The following is a 15,050-nucleotide window of genomic DNA, read 5'->3' on the forward strand; positions in this document are numbered from 1 at the left end:
CAGGACATCTAGGCAGAATCTAAATTGGGAATTCCCTTAACCTCATGGGAGAATCCATCTGACAGCTGTTCCTCTAATGCTTTCTGTCCCGGGCCATTGGGCTCAGTGGTTGCTAACAAAGCCAAGGTCAGGGGTCCATTCTTTCCCGCATGGGGCTGTTTAACTCTGCTCCGTGCCGTGGTTACAGGCTGAGATGCAGAGCCACTGTGTCCCCCAAGAGCTGCTGCTAAGCAGAAGCCCAGGGGAAAGCAGACGTGTGGTACACCTGCACCTCCCAGCATTCACCCTGTTCATGGAGGCACAGTTAGCTTCACTCTGTAACCATCACCAAGAAAAGCTTGAGAAGGAAAGAATTGAAGTGGCACAATCAGGGTGTGGCTGCTTATTTCCAGACCCAGTTTTGCAAGGAGTTAGTGGATTACCTAGACATAGTCATAAACCCCTCAGGCATCTTGGTCAGTTGTCTAAAACTGGACCTATACCCTTGGTGATGTGTGAAATTCCCTCTCCCTGTGAAGGTAGAGATGCAAGGTACACCCTACCCATCCACCCCCATTTTAATGTACTGTTTACATTACCAAAGCAAGAGAAGCTTATTAAATTTTCCGAGCAGTTCCAAAGACTATAGAAGAAAAAGTGAGACCGGCCCTCCGCCAGCCCTGTATCCTCCCTGGCTTTTTATACGCATCTACAAACGTTTACGTACACCATTTGTTTTCACTAAAAGAAGTATCATGCTCCATGTGTTATTCAGCAGCTTCATTTTTTTCCCACTCAAAAATATTTTGAGCATAAGATGTCTCCGTACAGCAATGGAAATTTGAGGGTAAGTCCCAATTTTTGTTATTCTTTTTTGGTAAAGGTGAATTGTTAGAAGAGTTGCCAGATTTAGCAAATAAGAATTTAAACCACCCAGTTTGATTTGAATTTCAGGTAAACAGCGTATACTTTTTTAGTGTCTGTCCCATGCCATCTTTGGGACAAAGGGATATGTCCCTATCTATCCCCACGGAAAAAAGTATGTTGTTTATATAAAAATCAAATTTAACCAGGAAGCCTGTTATTTTATTTGGCAACTCTCCACTTGTTAATTAGTTGATTGATTTGTTGTTATTGTTCTGTGTAAGACTGTTCATGCACAAAAACTCCAGACCAGAAAAAAGGCCTTGTTTTCTGGTCTGGAAAAGGTGGTCTCTGGCCGATGTTCGCCTGCCTGGTGAATGCTTTGGGTGAAGGGCCAGCTCAGCTGGGCGCCCAGGACTCATTAACTGCCTCCGGTGGAGAGAACTGGCCTGTGCAGCTGCTTTGTACTAGGACCTGAGACCTTTGCTCTTTCACCCCAGCTACTACTGTGTGAAGTCACCGGTGGCAGTTACCTGAAGTTGTGTGGGCGATATTAATTGAATTTTTTTTTAATGAATGCGAGTATTTGTAGGAATTTGCAATGCAAACAGCCAGTCTTTCAGGCAGTGCCTATTGTAATTAGAGCAAGCTTTTAAGATTCTTTGAAGTACTAAATGTTGATGAAATTCAAATGGGTGCTGATCTGCACTATAAAGGGGCTCTTGGTGGTTGTTTTTTAAAATCTTCTATTTTGTAGATGTAAATATATGCCCTAGTTCGTGGGAAGTAACTTGAAGAGTTGGGGGGGGGGGGCTGAGTTTATGCCTGTTATTTTTATTTAAAACAGCTGTGGCCGGAGAGCTACAGCTTCGTCCTGTTGCACCGGGCAGGGGCACCATGGCCCGAACACCCTCAAAGCCTCCCTTCCCTTTGGGCAGCTTTCTCGCTCTCCCCAAATGCAAGTCGACCTGCCCCCGGGGGGTGGGAGGAGGGGGCGTGGCGGCTGTCCCACAGTCAACCCAGCTTCCCGCACCCCAGGCCTCCGAAGCCACGGGGCAGATGCAGGCAGATGAGTCAGGCGGGAGGGTTGGGGAGCAGACCGCAGCCTCAAGAGTCCCCTGCCCGGGCTGCCTCCTGGAGCACTTCTGCCTGCCGGCTCACGGCCCAGGGCAGAGCAACTGCTGTTGCGGCGCCTGGGGGAGCAGCTGTAAGGCCCACGTGGTGCCCTGCCTGGCCGAGCCTCACCACGTGGCAGGCCTGGATGGACGCCCACGACAGGGCCTGGCTCCCAGCGCTGCCTGCCAAGGAGCCAGATGCTGCCATTGGAAAAAATTGCTTCACAATTTGAAATCTTGGTCCTTTGATCATGGCTGGGAGAGGATGGAGAGGAGAGGTTCAAAGTGGTGAAAATGCCAGCGTCTCCTTGCATCCATCGGTGCCTATTATACTGTCTCTTGTCAGGGACAATCCTCTTGATGTTTTCATTTTTGCAACCAAGTAATTCCTGCCCAGCCCTTCCAAGCCCTCCAGGTGGAAGGGAGAGGCCAGTGGGAAGGGAGTGTCTGCAGCCTGCTCCTTTCCTACCCCGTGCCCAAGCCCTCTCCCCTGCCTTTGGACTGATCTGCTTCCCCTTTATTCCTGCAGGCCTTTTCTTTCTGAGGCCAGTGACAAAGTAATTGTGTCAGCCAAACGCTGCCTCTGCCTGAGCTGCACCATTCCATTCCGCCCTTGGCAACCCTCACACTCATTTCCCTGTCGTTCAGGCACCTGGAGCCAGGTTTCCAGAGGCCTGAGGTTTTGCAGAGCCCCTTCCCTGGCCCAGCCCTCCCCTCAGAGGACTCTGGATCCTACGTAACTGGGCTAGGCCTTGTTTTCCCCACGCATGAAATGGGAAGAATCGTTCTTTGAAGAATATTGCTTTTTTTTTTTTCCTTCAATTTCAAAAACATGAAATGAAGCAGTGGAACACATCCATGAACAAATACGCTTGCTGAGTGAGAGGTAACAGAGGAGAAACCAAGCCGAAGTCTTGTCTTGTGACTTACATGTCTCAGCTGCACAAGTAACAAGTGTGTAGGAGAAGGATTATTTAGGGAAGAATTTGAGGGAATTTGATGTTTCACTTTTTTGTTTCCTTGCTGTCTGGTGCAGTCAGCTTTCTCTGCCTAGCATTGTAACCTGCTTCTACTTCGACCTTACACTGTTTTCCAGGACTTGCCCGCATATAGATCCTCAAGTTTTTAATCCATTCCCCACACATTTATTAACGATGGCCTTTTTTGCTTCCAGGCAGAATTTCATGACATCTCTAATCATATCTTTGTGGGAAAGATTGTAATTTTGTACCTGTTTGAGCAGTTATGTCTAAAACCTAAGGCTTGTTATAAACTCACAAATCAGAAAAAGTACTAAGTTTTCTGTTTGAAAAAAGCCATTGCTGCATCTGTGCTGCTCACCTGATAAGCATGGATTGGGACTCAGACTGGCTCTGGGGGGAAAGCGTCTATCTTGTTTGTTGATTATGAACCACCGTCTACTTTGGGTCACACCTCTGGAGATGTGACTTGAGGCTCTGTCTTTAATCTCTGTCCAGGTCTGTGTTGAAGTCCCTGGGTTGACAGGAGTGGTCTATGTTTATGTGGCACGTTTCAGTATACAGATGAGGCTCGTATACGTTCTCTCTTCTGATCACAGTGGTGGGCTTTGGAAACAGATCTTCTCTGAGGTTAGAGATGCGGAGAGTGAGACGCAGAGGAGTGACCGCTGTCCATGCTGTCCGTCAGGTGTCTGAGATGAGATGATGACAGGTGAAGACTCAGGATTCTCAAGTCTCTGAACTAGATGGAAGGGAGGTCTGAAGTCAGGATGGAGTTTAATAAAAATAAACATGGAACTTGGATCCTAGGAAGCAGTAGGACCTGAAGAACTCTGTGGTGTGAAGGGGGAGTGGAAAGGTGAGATGAGGGGGGAAATGAAAGACGGTTGCAGGATTGTCTTACAGCAGTGTTCTTAGGCCTGCGTGATTGCAGAAGGCAGAGCTGTAGGTGGAAGCGGCTGGGAAGCCGATTGCAACGTAACGGGTGTGGTAGGCATCAGCATGTCCGAGTTCTTACCACAGTGTTAGGGGGTGTATTACATTACATGGAAAGGGGGAGTGGAGGTCGCTAAGAGCAGACAGGGAAATACCTTGGCTTATGTGAGTGGGTAAATCACAAGTTTCCTTAAAAGTGGCAGAGGGAGGCAAGAGAAGAGGTCTAGAGAGATGACAGCTGGCAATGTGAGGGCTCAGCCTGGTGTTGCTGGCTTTGAAAATGGGGCAAGGAGCTAAGAGACAAGGAATGTGGAAGCTGAAAGAGGCAAAGAATCCGATCCTCCCCAGAGCCTCCAGAAGCGAACACAGCTCCACCAATACCTTGATCTCAGCCTGGTGAGACCCGTGTTGGATGTCCGACCTACAGAAGTAGAAGACCATCAATTGGTGGTGTTTTAAATCACTAAATTGTTGGTAGTTTGTTAAAGCAGCAATAGAAGACTAATAACAACAGGAAAAAGAACTCTCTAACAATTAGGTCTGCCCGGGACATGGTGAGTATTTTATTAAAGGAATGATTTTCCTGTGTCTGAAGGTAGTATTTAGCCAGAAGGCACCGCAGGTCAGGATACTGTAGAAAGGACTCCTGCCTTAGGTGGTAGGAGAAGGAGCTGGTCTCTGAACCCAGTTCATATAGAGGGTCTCTGTTCTAGGGCAAAATGGGCAAAGATTCCTTAGAAGGGCCCGTTTGCCTGGACTTGCCCTCTCCAGTCACATCGGCAAGGCGCTTGTTTTTTTGTTTTTGTTTTTTTTCATTTTAGAACATGGCCCATGACTAGCTAGGGAGGGGGAAATTTCCCCTTCTACCCCTCTTGAGTTCTTGTGGCTGGACTGAAAATAAAATTGACACAAGACAGATTAATAGGAGAAACAGAAACAAATTTTTAATTCATGGCAATGGAGTTCACACAGAAATGGGACCTAAGAAGTGGCTGAAGCAGGCATCTATTATACTTTTTAGACAAATGATAAATTTGTGAGGAATCACAGGACAAAGAGACGTAGGTTTGGGGTGCTTAATTAGTGAAGAATCTAAACAGGGCTTGGGCTTGGGGAAGTAAAATTTTAAAGTAACAAGGTTTGTTTAAAAGGCTTCTCGGCCCTAAATTCTCCATCTCTGGTGATGAGGGTGTCCTTCTACCTCCAGACGCAGGAAGTATACCTTTCATATGAGAGATTTATTTCCTGATTTCAGGGAGACCGAGGGGCGGGTCAACCTCTTCCATTGGTTGTTTCTTAAGTAACTTTAATCCAAAATAAGTACGCCATTGAGGCACATTTTGGAACGGGCTGCCCTGGGCCCCAACAGCTGGCTTATACCCGGAGGATAGGATATCGTTTGAACTTGGAATTTGTTGGAAGGATAAGTTTGCTGGGTTCTAGTTGTTTCTTGGATTTTTAAAAATTAATTAATTTATTTATTCATTTACTTATTTTTGGCTGGGTTGGGTCTTCGTTGCTGCGCGTGGGCTTTCTCTGGTTGCGGCGAGCGGGGGCTACTCTTTGTTGCGGTGCTTGGGCTTCTCATTACAGTGGCTTCTCTTGTTGCGGAGCACGGGCTCTAGGCGCACAGGCTTCAGTAGTTGCAGCACGTGGGCTCAGTAATTGTGGCTTGTGGGCTCTAGAGCTCAGGCTCAGGAGTTGTGGCGCACGGTCCTAGTTGCTCTGCGGCATGTGGGATCTTCCCAGATGAGGGCTCGAACCTGTGTCCCCTGCATTGGGAGATGGATTCTTAACCACTGCACCACCAGGGAAGTCCCTGTTTCTTGGATTTTTATATTTATTTGCTTTTAGAAAATATCCTGTAATCAGATAAGAGCTGATTAGGCAAAAATAGTTTGTATGTCTGACACCAGCATTTTTTCCCTCATTTTCTTGCCTTCAGAACTATATGAAATACGTTTGCCCTGAGTTTTCAGTTGGGAAAAATGAGTCGAGAGGGTGGATAATGAACTCAGCACGAATCATAGACTCATTACAGAGTTTGCCTCCTCTGTTGCTGATTTAATGTTAGCATTCTTTCTTCGATATTACCTTTGCTCCACGGGGGTTCAGTGACCATATTTCTTTCTGGGATAATCATAATATCATCAGCTGACAGATAATTATCTTTCACGTCAATACCTCCTCCTAGAAAATTCCCAAAGAACAACTATGATATGGTTGGATGGCTGTGTAATTATTTTCCATGTTCAAAAGTAACTGCAAAGCAGTTGTAATAGCAAATTGCTTATTTACTGTTAGTTGAGAAGTCTTTTAAAATCTAACCTATTAAATATACACTAATACTTAAATACAAAGTTGTCTCAAACTTTTTTAAGGAAAGCAAGATAATTCAAAAACCAATCTGTTCCTCTTATCTAAATGAAAGCTGAAAGTGCACATAGATCTCATGACCAGCAATTCCACTCCTAGGAACACCTAACAGGAGTACACACATGAGTTCATCAAATGCTTATCCCTGAATGTTCAGAGTAGCGCTCTTCATAATAGGTTCAATTTGGAAACATTGTAAATGTCCATCCCTAGAAGAGATAGGTGGTGGTATAGTCCATTCAGTGGAGTACTCTACAGTGACAAGGATAGATGAACACCACAGCATGGATGGCTCTCTCACTGTAATGCTGCACAAATAGAACTAAACACAGAGGAATCAGCACTATGTGATTCCACTTGTGAAACGTTCACAAAACCAGACTTAACGTACAGTATTTTAGGATGAAGATTACTCTTGTGACATGGGGCGTTTGATTGTACTGAAAGGGAGCATGGATGAGGGGGCTTCTGTTCTATTTCCTCATCTGGGTGCTGGTTACATGGGTGTGTTCACTTTATAAAAATTAACCAGTCTGTAAACTTGTGATTTGTACACTTCTCTGAATGTATGTTCTACTTTAATTTTATGTAAAAAAGTTAATCCTAACAACTTTAAAACTCATACTTTGTTGAGATTGTTTCAGATGGTGGAGTTTCATAATGTGAATTCTTGAATACCTTCATTTTTGATACTTCCTGACATTGTACCTACGGGTCATCCATTCCGAATTAAAACTAATTAAATTATTTAGGGAATTCTAAGGGACAGTGGTGAACCAAAGGTGAGAGGGTGGGAATGGTCTGCCCCAGGTGCAGGCATTAAGGAGGTTCATTGCAGAGAAGTTTATATGGCAAAACCATCTAAAAATGGTTGTCATTTTTATTATCACACTGTGCCCACAGTTCTAAACAATGCTATCAATAAAATATTCCTCAAAAAGAAAAAATCCTTTGTTGGCCTAAACCTTAAACAACTGGTAAAATTAGTGTTGGGCTTTTATTTCGTATATATATTTCATATATATTTTATTTCGTATATATGTATAGACACACACACATATATATGCTTCAAACCAGCACACTTATATTGCTTATCCATTATGTTACTTATTCTTTAATAACACATGTGATTAAAGACTCAGTCTTATATTCTAGAGTAAGTTCTAACAGTTTGGAATCGTTGGAGCTGCAGTCCACACAGTGCTGCTGCTTCTGTGATTTGGAAATGGCCACAGTAGTTATGAAGACGAAAAAGTAGAACTAGAGTTACGTCATTCTCTGTTACCACTTTCAGAGTTTTTGTGTTTAAAGTTTAAAACGGTGAAACAGTGCTGATGATTACTGAAGATAATTTTGTCAAAGGAAGGGGGTCTTAAAAATGATCCACTCTAACTGTCAAATCTACTAGGTGTGCTGCTGCTATAGCACCAGTATTACTTAAGCGTGGAAACTCACAGAGGTGGAAACATAAAAGCTGTGAAAGTTTTCTGCAATTTTGCTAACATCAAATTATGGTGAATGCCATTATAAACTTGGGTAACATTTTGAATTTGTATGGATTATTTTGTATATTTCTATGCTTGCTTTAGATTTTAAGACTCGTAGTTTGTTTACATTGTAAATCTTTTGCTTGTCAAAAATACTGCCACTGCATTATGCTAAGTGAAATAAGTCAGACAAAAAGATAAATACTGTATGATATCGCTTATATGTGGAATCTAAAAAATACAACAAAATATAACAAAATATATTATAGAGATATAGAGAACAAACTAGTGGTTACCAGTACAAGAGTGGGGGGGCAATATAGGGGTGGCAGAGTGGGAGGTACAAACTATTGGGTATAAGTAAGATAGGCTCGAGGATGTACTGTACAACACAGGAGTGTAGCCAATATTTTGTAATAACTGTAAATGGAATGTAACCCTTAAAAATTGTATATGAAAAAATACTGCCACTGAAGTAAACAAAGTGAAAAATGGAGCATTGAAAGAAAAGAAAACATTGTGCCTAGGGAGTTGAGGTGCAATTCTTAAGAAACCTCCCTCCTGGTTAAGTTGATGTAATTTGAAGTTGATAGTTTTTAAAAAGTAACCCAATCCCATGTGCTCGCTCTCCTGTTGACTCCCCTGCACATTGCTAATTTCCCCATGCTCCTTCCCACACTCCACCCCTTACACCACAAACACCAGACTGTTTTTGATTGTTCACCAGTCCTTCACAACAACTTGATTACATCAAAATGAGTTTGTTTAAATTGCAGTATTAGTTAACAGTGTATTTATGGTCCATTAATTCCCATTTTCAAAGCAGGGAATTTTTAAAAATTGAATGTAAACAAAGTAAAAGTAATTTCTAATGGACCTTTCCTGTTCCACTTAACTTATTATTGCACTGTTGTTGGGAAGCATTCTAAATATTCATCAGTAGAGCACATGTTAAATTATGGTGCATCTGTATAATGGAATAATACGTAGCCACCAAAAAGTGTGGCTGTTCAGTTTTTTAAAGGGCTGTTCTTTTGAAAACTGGTATTCTATATCAGTACTATGTGAATTCTAAGAAGTATTTATTTATTTATAGCCAGGTTTAGAAGAATGCTACAGTTTGTGCAGAAAAGAGGGAATGTGTATGTTTGAATATCTAAATGCTAAATATCTCTAAAAGGACACTTGAGAAATAGAAAACACTGGTCATCTAGGGAGGTTGGCAAGTTCAAGGTAGAAATACAACGTACATCGTTTTTACAGTTTGATTTCTTTTTTTTCCTTTCCACATGCATATTTTTACTTTTTTTTTTTTTTTTTTTTTTTTAAAGTTAAACCTTGTTGGCACAAACTACATCATAATAGTAAGAGCATCAATCCCACAAAGAACATCACTGGTCATCCCACCCCCGCAAAACACCTGAGCCACTTCTCGGAGCTCTGTGTTCTCAGCTGGCGGCAGGACCCGCTCAAAGTTCTGAAAGGCCCTCTCTTAGTTCACAGCAGGTGATACCCGCCCTGGAAGGCTGGATGACAACCCAGTGTCAGAGCTCCTGTGTGCCTAGGACACACTGGTATCTTTCTGTACTGGAGGTTGGAGCCCACATAGACTCACGGGCCTCTCTTCAGCCTTAAGGAGCTGAGATACAAATCTCAGGGTAAGACCTCCATCATTCCCCGCTAAACTGCTCTCTCATGGAGCTAAATGTCAAACCTTTGAATGTGAGCAAAAGGCACACCTGGGCATTTTTAATTATTTACAATTTATGCCCCATAAAATTTCAAAAACCAAAATGTGAGGGAGCAATACTAAATTTATGGATAATGTAAAACTGGACAAGTACAAGTAAAAGTAGATTGGAATCCCATAACAGGAGCTGGACACTGGTTGTTAGTAGTTATTAGAAGTACCTAGAATAAGTTAATGACTATAGTTGAACACTTAATTTAACTTTGAATTTCTTGGCATATAAGAAAAGGGAATATAAAGTATATTGTCCTTTTATTTGAAGCCAGCATATCCGAAGTTTTACCTAAGAAAATGGAGATTTTCCTGATACCCAATTCAAGAGGGAAATTGAAATGCAGATCCTTATTAAAAATATATATAGGCTGACTCAGGTCTTCATGGCGGTTAGTACCTGTCAAGGTATTAAAATTAGCTAGCCAAAACGTGCCACACCTCGCAAGAGATAGTCTCGTTGTATGTCAGATCCCCCTCTCTTTCTCTGCAGTCATCCTAGTAGCCCAAGTACCATGCCTCATCTGGAACTTCTTCCAGGCCTCCTGACACACCTCACTCATCCATTCTCACTCTCTTCTCAAGTCTCCAAGCTGTGGTCAGGGGTGCCCTTCTGGATTGCAGATCTGATCCTAAACTGTCACTGGCCCTATCCTATGTACTTAAAACTCATATGTCCCTTGGTTTTAGGATGTAAGACCCTCCCCCGCACCCCTCCACACACCCCCACCTCCCCAGCTACCCTCTCTCCTTGCTCTCTCTGTTCCAGCCTTGTTTCTGGCCGAGCGCCCTTTATACACTCTCTCTTACAGCATGATCCACCGACCCATGCCAGCGCTTCTCTCTTTGGATCTGAGCTGCGTCATCATCAGAAGCTTCCCTGACCCCAAGGGCTCCCTCCCCACTGTTTGTTCTCATGTCTCTGTGCCCATCTCAGGAGTGCTTATTTCTGTTGCGATGTCCCCACTCCTAAATCTTAAGCTATGTGGACTCGTTGATCCCCAGCTCCACACCCAGTGCCTAGTGTGCAGGAAAGGGTCAGTAGATATTTGAGGGAAGGGGACCGTCCGTCAGTGATCTAGCCGCTGAAGCAGCCTCCCAGCCTCCCTCTGCGGTGAACATTATACCACTCTGAGACACTTCTCCTTGAAGCTCAGCTCTGATCACCTCACTTCCTTGTGTCAACACTTCCAATAGGTTCCCATTTCCTACAGGATACAACCCATACCCCTACTTAGTCCTCCTCTACCTGGGCCCTTGTGGCGTTTCCAAACTCATTCCTCCCAGTCTCCTTAGTCCTCACGGTGTAGCTAGAATGAAGCACTCCAGGCTGCTTCTGTGCAAGCGTTCTCTCAGCCCTTCTCCGCATGTTCAAATCTTAACCATCCTGAAAGTAAATACCCTTAATTGAAAATAATGCTTCCATTGTCCAAACTGAGTACCTTTGACATGGTACTTATTTTCTATCTAAATTAAAGCTATTTTCTGTACATCCCATATTGGCTTGTAGTCCTGTATTGTTTCTAGCATGAGCCTCACTAAGTAATCATAAATACGTTAAATGAGTGGGAACTTGTATTAATTATTTTGCATCTTTGTAAGCCAGTCTTTAGTAGGAACCGTCTCCCCTCTGGGTGCTGTAATTTGTTAACGAGGTATCTGTTTTTACTTATATAACAAATGGCCAGTCAGCTACAGAATCTCCTGTTCTTTTAACTATATCTACAGATTAGTGAATATGAATACAATTCACATACTGCTTTCTGCACATATTTCAGAGACCTCGTGAATGTCTTATTACAAGGATATATAGTATTCTCTACTGAATACAAGAAAGTAAAATGAAACATACATATAGCATGTCATTATTTCAAGGGAAGACTGCCCAAACTAGCATTCTCTTCAAAAAATAACGGATGAGCCATAGAACTTGTTTCTAGCGAGGCGTCACCTCACCACCTCTCTGAGCCACGCCGGCCCGCTACTGCCCTCCAGCCAGCATGGTGGAGGTCTTACCCGGATGGTTACTGCTTTGACTCCTGCGATGAGAGAGTAATCCCCACCTCCATCTCATTTCCAACAGGCGGATTTAAACTGCAGTATTCAAGATGATGCCGGGGCTTTTTACGGCGTGACCAGTCAGTATGAGAGTTCTGAGAACATGACAGTCACCTGTTCCACCAAAGTTTGCTCCTTTGGGAAGCAAGTAGTAGAAAAAGTAGAGGTAAGTTGTCCTCTGTATGCTGGAACCTTCATTCAGGGCGGCCTGTCGCCTTCCTTTAAAACTAAACTGGGGCAGAGGGTTTTATTTTTCTGGTGTCTTCTCCTTCCCCTCCCACTCCTACCCCCCACACACACCATTACTTCTAAGAAGGCAAAATGATTTGAAAGCAACTGAAAGAAAGAAGGCCAGGAGTAATCCCATGCCAGCCCTCCGACTGTCTGAAGTCAGCCCTGTGCTTGCCAGTGTGTCAGTCCTGCAGGTGGCCTTGGGATGGGGGGATGGAGGGGGGGCTGATATGGAATCTGTTAGAGATAGACCCTGCTGCCCAGTAGATGGTACCCCTCCCACCCCAGGTTCCAGGTTCAAGGGCACTTCCAGGCATCTTGATAACAACCAAGGTGGTCCTCAGCTGATTGGCACCTGCCTTCTAAAACCCTGATGCCTTGAGTTTGGTTTTTGCTTTTGCCATTTCCACTCCCTTCATCTTAATTGTTTTAAACATATTTCAGTATATACTGGGACCAAAAACCTATTTATGGCCTCTATAGTTCATGCCTCCCTCCCCTTCAAAAAATGGATGTTCATTTTCCTGGGGTGGGTTGCTTTTTGTGAATAATGTTTGCAGGTGATTTCATTTAGAGTTGTGCTTTCCATTGTCTTCTACCCATCACCCAATTCATCCATGCTCAGTGAGTGGTGTTTATTCACAGATGTCCAGGACCTCTCAGGTCCAGGAGCCCAACCTGACTTTGTGTTGAGGCGTGAGAGAGAGGATGCATTGGGTGGAGAGAGGGAGCAGGAGATGTTTTTCAAGACTTTGGGCTGAACAAGGCGGATTTGGGATGCTGCAGGCCCTCATAGCTTCCCGAGCACAGGATGGGCATCCTGAGAATGGTGTTAAGGAGGGTTATGCTGGTAGAGGAGGATGTAAGTGAGTTGACTAGATGGTAGCCGTAAACTTAGGTGTCATGAGCTTTACTAAAAGGGTGGTAGTGGAATTCAGGAAGACATTTTGAATGGTACTTAGAAACTGACTGGATATTAAGTATTAAAGAGGAGGAAGAGTCAAAGATCACATGTTTTATGCTTAGGAGGACAGTGTAGCCACCAGCAGAGATAAGTAAATAAGATGTTCAACTGGAAATAGTCAGGGACGAATATAGCTGCAACACTAGGATTTGGGAGACAGGTAAAGACTGAAAATATCAATTGAGAATCCTGAGCATTAAGGATAATCAAAGCTGTGGGAATGGAGAGCTAGCTGCAGAGAGGGAATAGCAAGGAAAATAGGGATCAAGATTAAGTTTGGAGAGTGGCAGCCAGACCTAGGGTAGGTGGAAAGGGAGACATGAACAGAGAAGCCGAGGACAAAGAAGGGTGAGGGAGGGGGGAAACCAGCTCAAGGCAGTGTCTGGGAAGTCCAAGGAGAGGGTGGGTGAGAATGTGGCTGTGTAATGAGACACAGCTGGGAGACCTGGAGCCACATGACCTCCATCTCCCCTGAGAAGGAGGAAGCAAAGGTACCTGCTGGTGGTTGGGAGCATGGAAGGTTAGTTAGTGTTACTGTTGCTACCAAATGGCCAAGTTGTCAGGGCTTACCTGTAGATGGACTTCCTGCCTGGACAGGTACCTGTGAGAAACAGTGAACCAGATAGGTAACTCAGTTTCCCAGATGTCAAACTATTCTTCAGTTCATCCTCAGCTAACATACCCAAATCTCTTTATAAGTTCAGGGAACAGGGAAAGGTTGTCTTCGACTGATGAAATCCCAGGCATTTTCATGGAGAACGTGCTGTGGTGTGGCAGGTGGAGTTTTGTAATTAAGCCTTTAATCTACTTGGAATATGTTTCTGCATTTGGTGTGAAATGGGAGTCTGCTTATATTTTCTTCCAAATAGATAGGCATTTGTGTCAAAGTCATTTATTAAATCATTTATTTTCCAACTGAGTGGATCTGTCCCCTTTAAGTTACTGCATATACTGGGTGCTGTTCCTGGAGTCTGTTCTATTCCACCCTCTATTTATCTCTACATGTCCCAGTATTGTGTTGATTTGATTACAGTGGCTTTATAGCATGTTCTGATATCTGCTGGGGCAAGTCAATCTCACTGCTCTTCTTTTTCATATATTTTTTAGGCAGGTAGCCAGCATTTATTCTTCCAAACTATAAGAGCATTTTAAAAATGTAAAAAATGGGCTTCCCTGGTGGCGCAGTGGTTGAAAGTCTGCCTGCCGATGCAGGGGACGCAGGATCGTGCCCCGATCCGGGAGGATCCCACATGCCGCGGATCGGCTGGGCCCGTGAGCCATGGCCGGTGAGCCTGCGCGTCCGGAGCCTGTGCTCCGCAGCGGGAGAGGCCACAACAGTGAGAGGCCCGCGTACCTCAAAAAATAATAATAAAAATAAAAATGTAAAGAAAAACAAAAATCTTGTTTGAGCAACCTAATCGTTTTTTGGGGTTTTGTTTTTTGGCCGCGGCATATAGGATCTTCCCGCGCCCCCTGCAGTGGAAGTGTGGAGTCTCAACCACTGGACTGCCAGGGAAGTCCTGAGCAACCTAATTGTAATTGCATTAGATTTAGATATTATTTGGGGACAGATTGATGTGTTATTGATATTAAATCTTTCCAATCAAGAACCTATTTGCATTTCTATCTCATTTTATCTATTTTAATAAGATTTTAGTTTTCATATATAGGTTTATCCCTTTCTTGTTAAATATATCTCTAAATATTATATAATTTGTTAATACAATTTTTCCAGTTTCCAGATTTTAATTACTAGAATAGAAGAAAGGTCCTAGTTTTTGCATATCTGTATTCTATTTGGCCATCTTACCATATTCTCTTATTTATCTCCAGCGGGTTTTGCCCCCTAGATTCATGGGTTTTCTCTGTTGTATTATCTTAGCAGCAGCAAAAAGAGAAGACTTTATTTTATCTCCTCGTTTCCAATGTTCATGCCACTTTTATTATTATTACTATTATTATTTTCTCACCTTCTCTTCATTTGCTAAAACTTCCAACACAGTTGTAAAAAGAAATAAAAGAAATAGTGATGGTGAGTATCCTTGTATGGTTACTGATGTCAGTAGAAATAGTTTTGATGTTTTGACGTTTGGGATTAAACTTATTATTGGTTTTTATAAATAGTCTTTATTTTATATTGAAATTCTTTCTATTCCTATTTTACTTAAATTTTTTTATTAGTAATAGCTGCAATATTTTATCAGATGCCTTTTCAGCAACTCTCACTATGTGATTTTTCTCCAATTTGTTGACATCATGAGTTAACGCACATCCTATGTATGAACCACCACAGCATTCCTGAAGAAAGTTCTACTTTGG

The 15,050-nt window shown here is 43.1% G+C and overlaps 1 protein-coding gene across 12 annotated transcripts in view; it reads left to right on the forward strand.

Moving 5' to 3' along the window:
• Positions 1–15,050, forward strand: part of TEAD1 (TEA domain transcription factor 1) — a 262,497-nt gene that overhangs the window by 232,339 nt on the left and 15,108 nt on the right. For all 12 annotated transcript variants that reach the window (XM_019948063.3, XM_033862575.2, XM_033862576.2 and 9 more), the window contains one exon: positions 11,562–11,702. In XM_019948063.3, the coding sequence (XP_019803622.1) occupies positions 11,562–11,702 (141 nt within the window). The remainder of the gene's footprint in view (positions 1–11,561; positions 11,703–15,050) is intronic.

The sequence above is a fragment of the Tursiops truncatus genome, chromosome 8, assembly GCF_011762595.2.
Source record: "Tursiops truncatus isolate mTurTru1 chromosome 8, mTurTru1.mat.Y, whole genome shotgun sequence".
Taxonomy (NCBI): Eukaryota; Metazoa; Chordata; class Mammalia; order Artiodactyla; family Delphinidae; genus Tursiops; species Tursiops truncatus.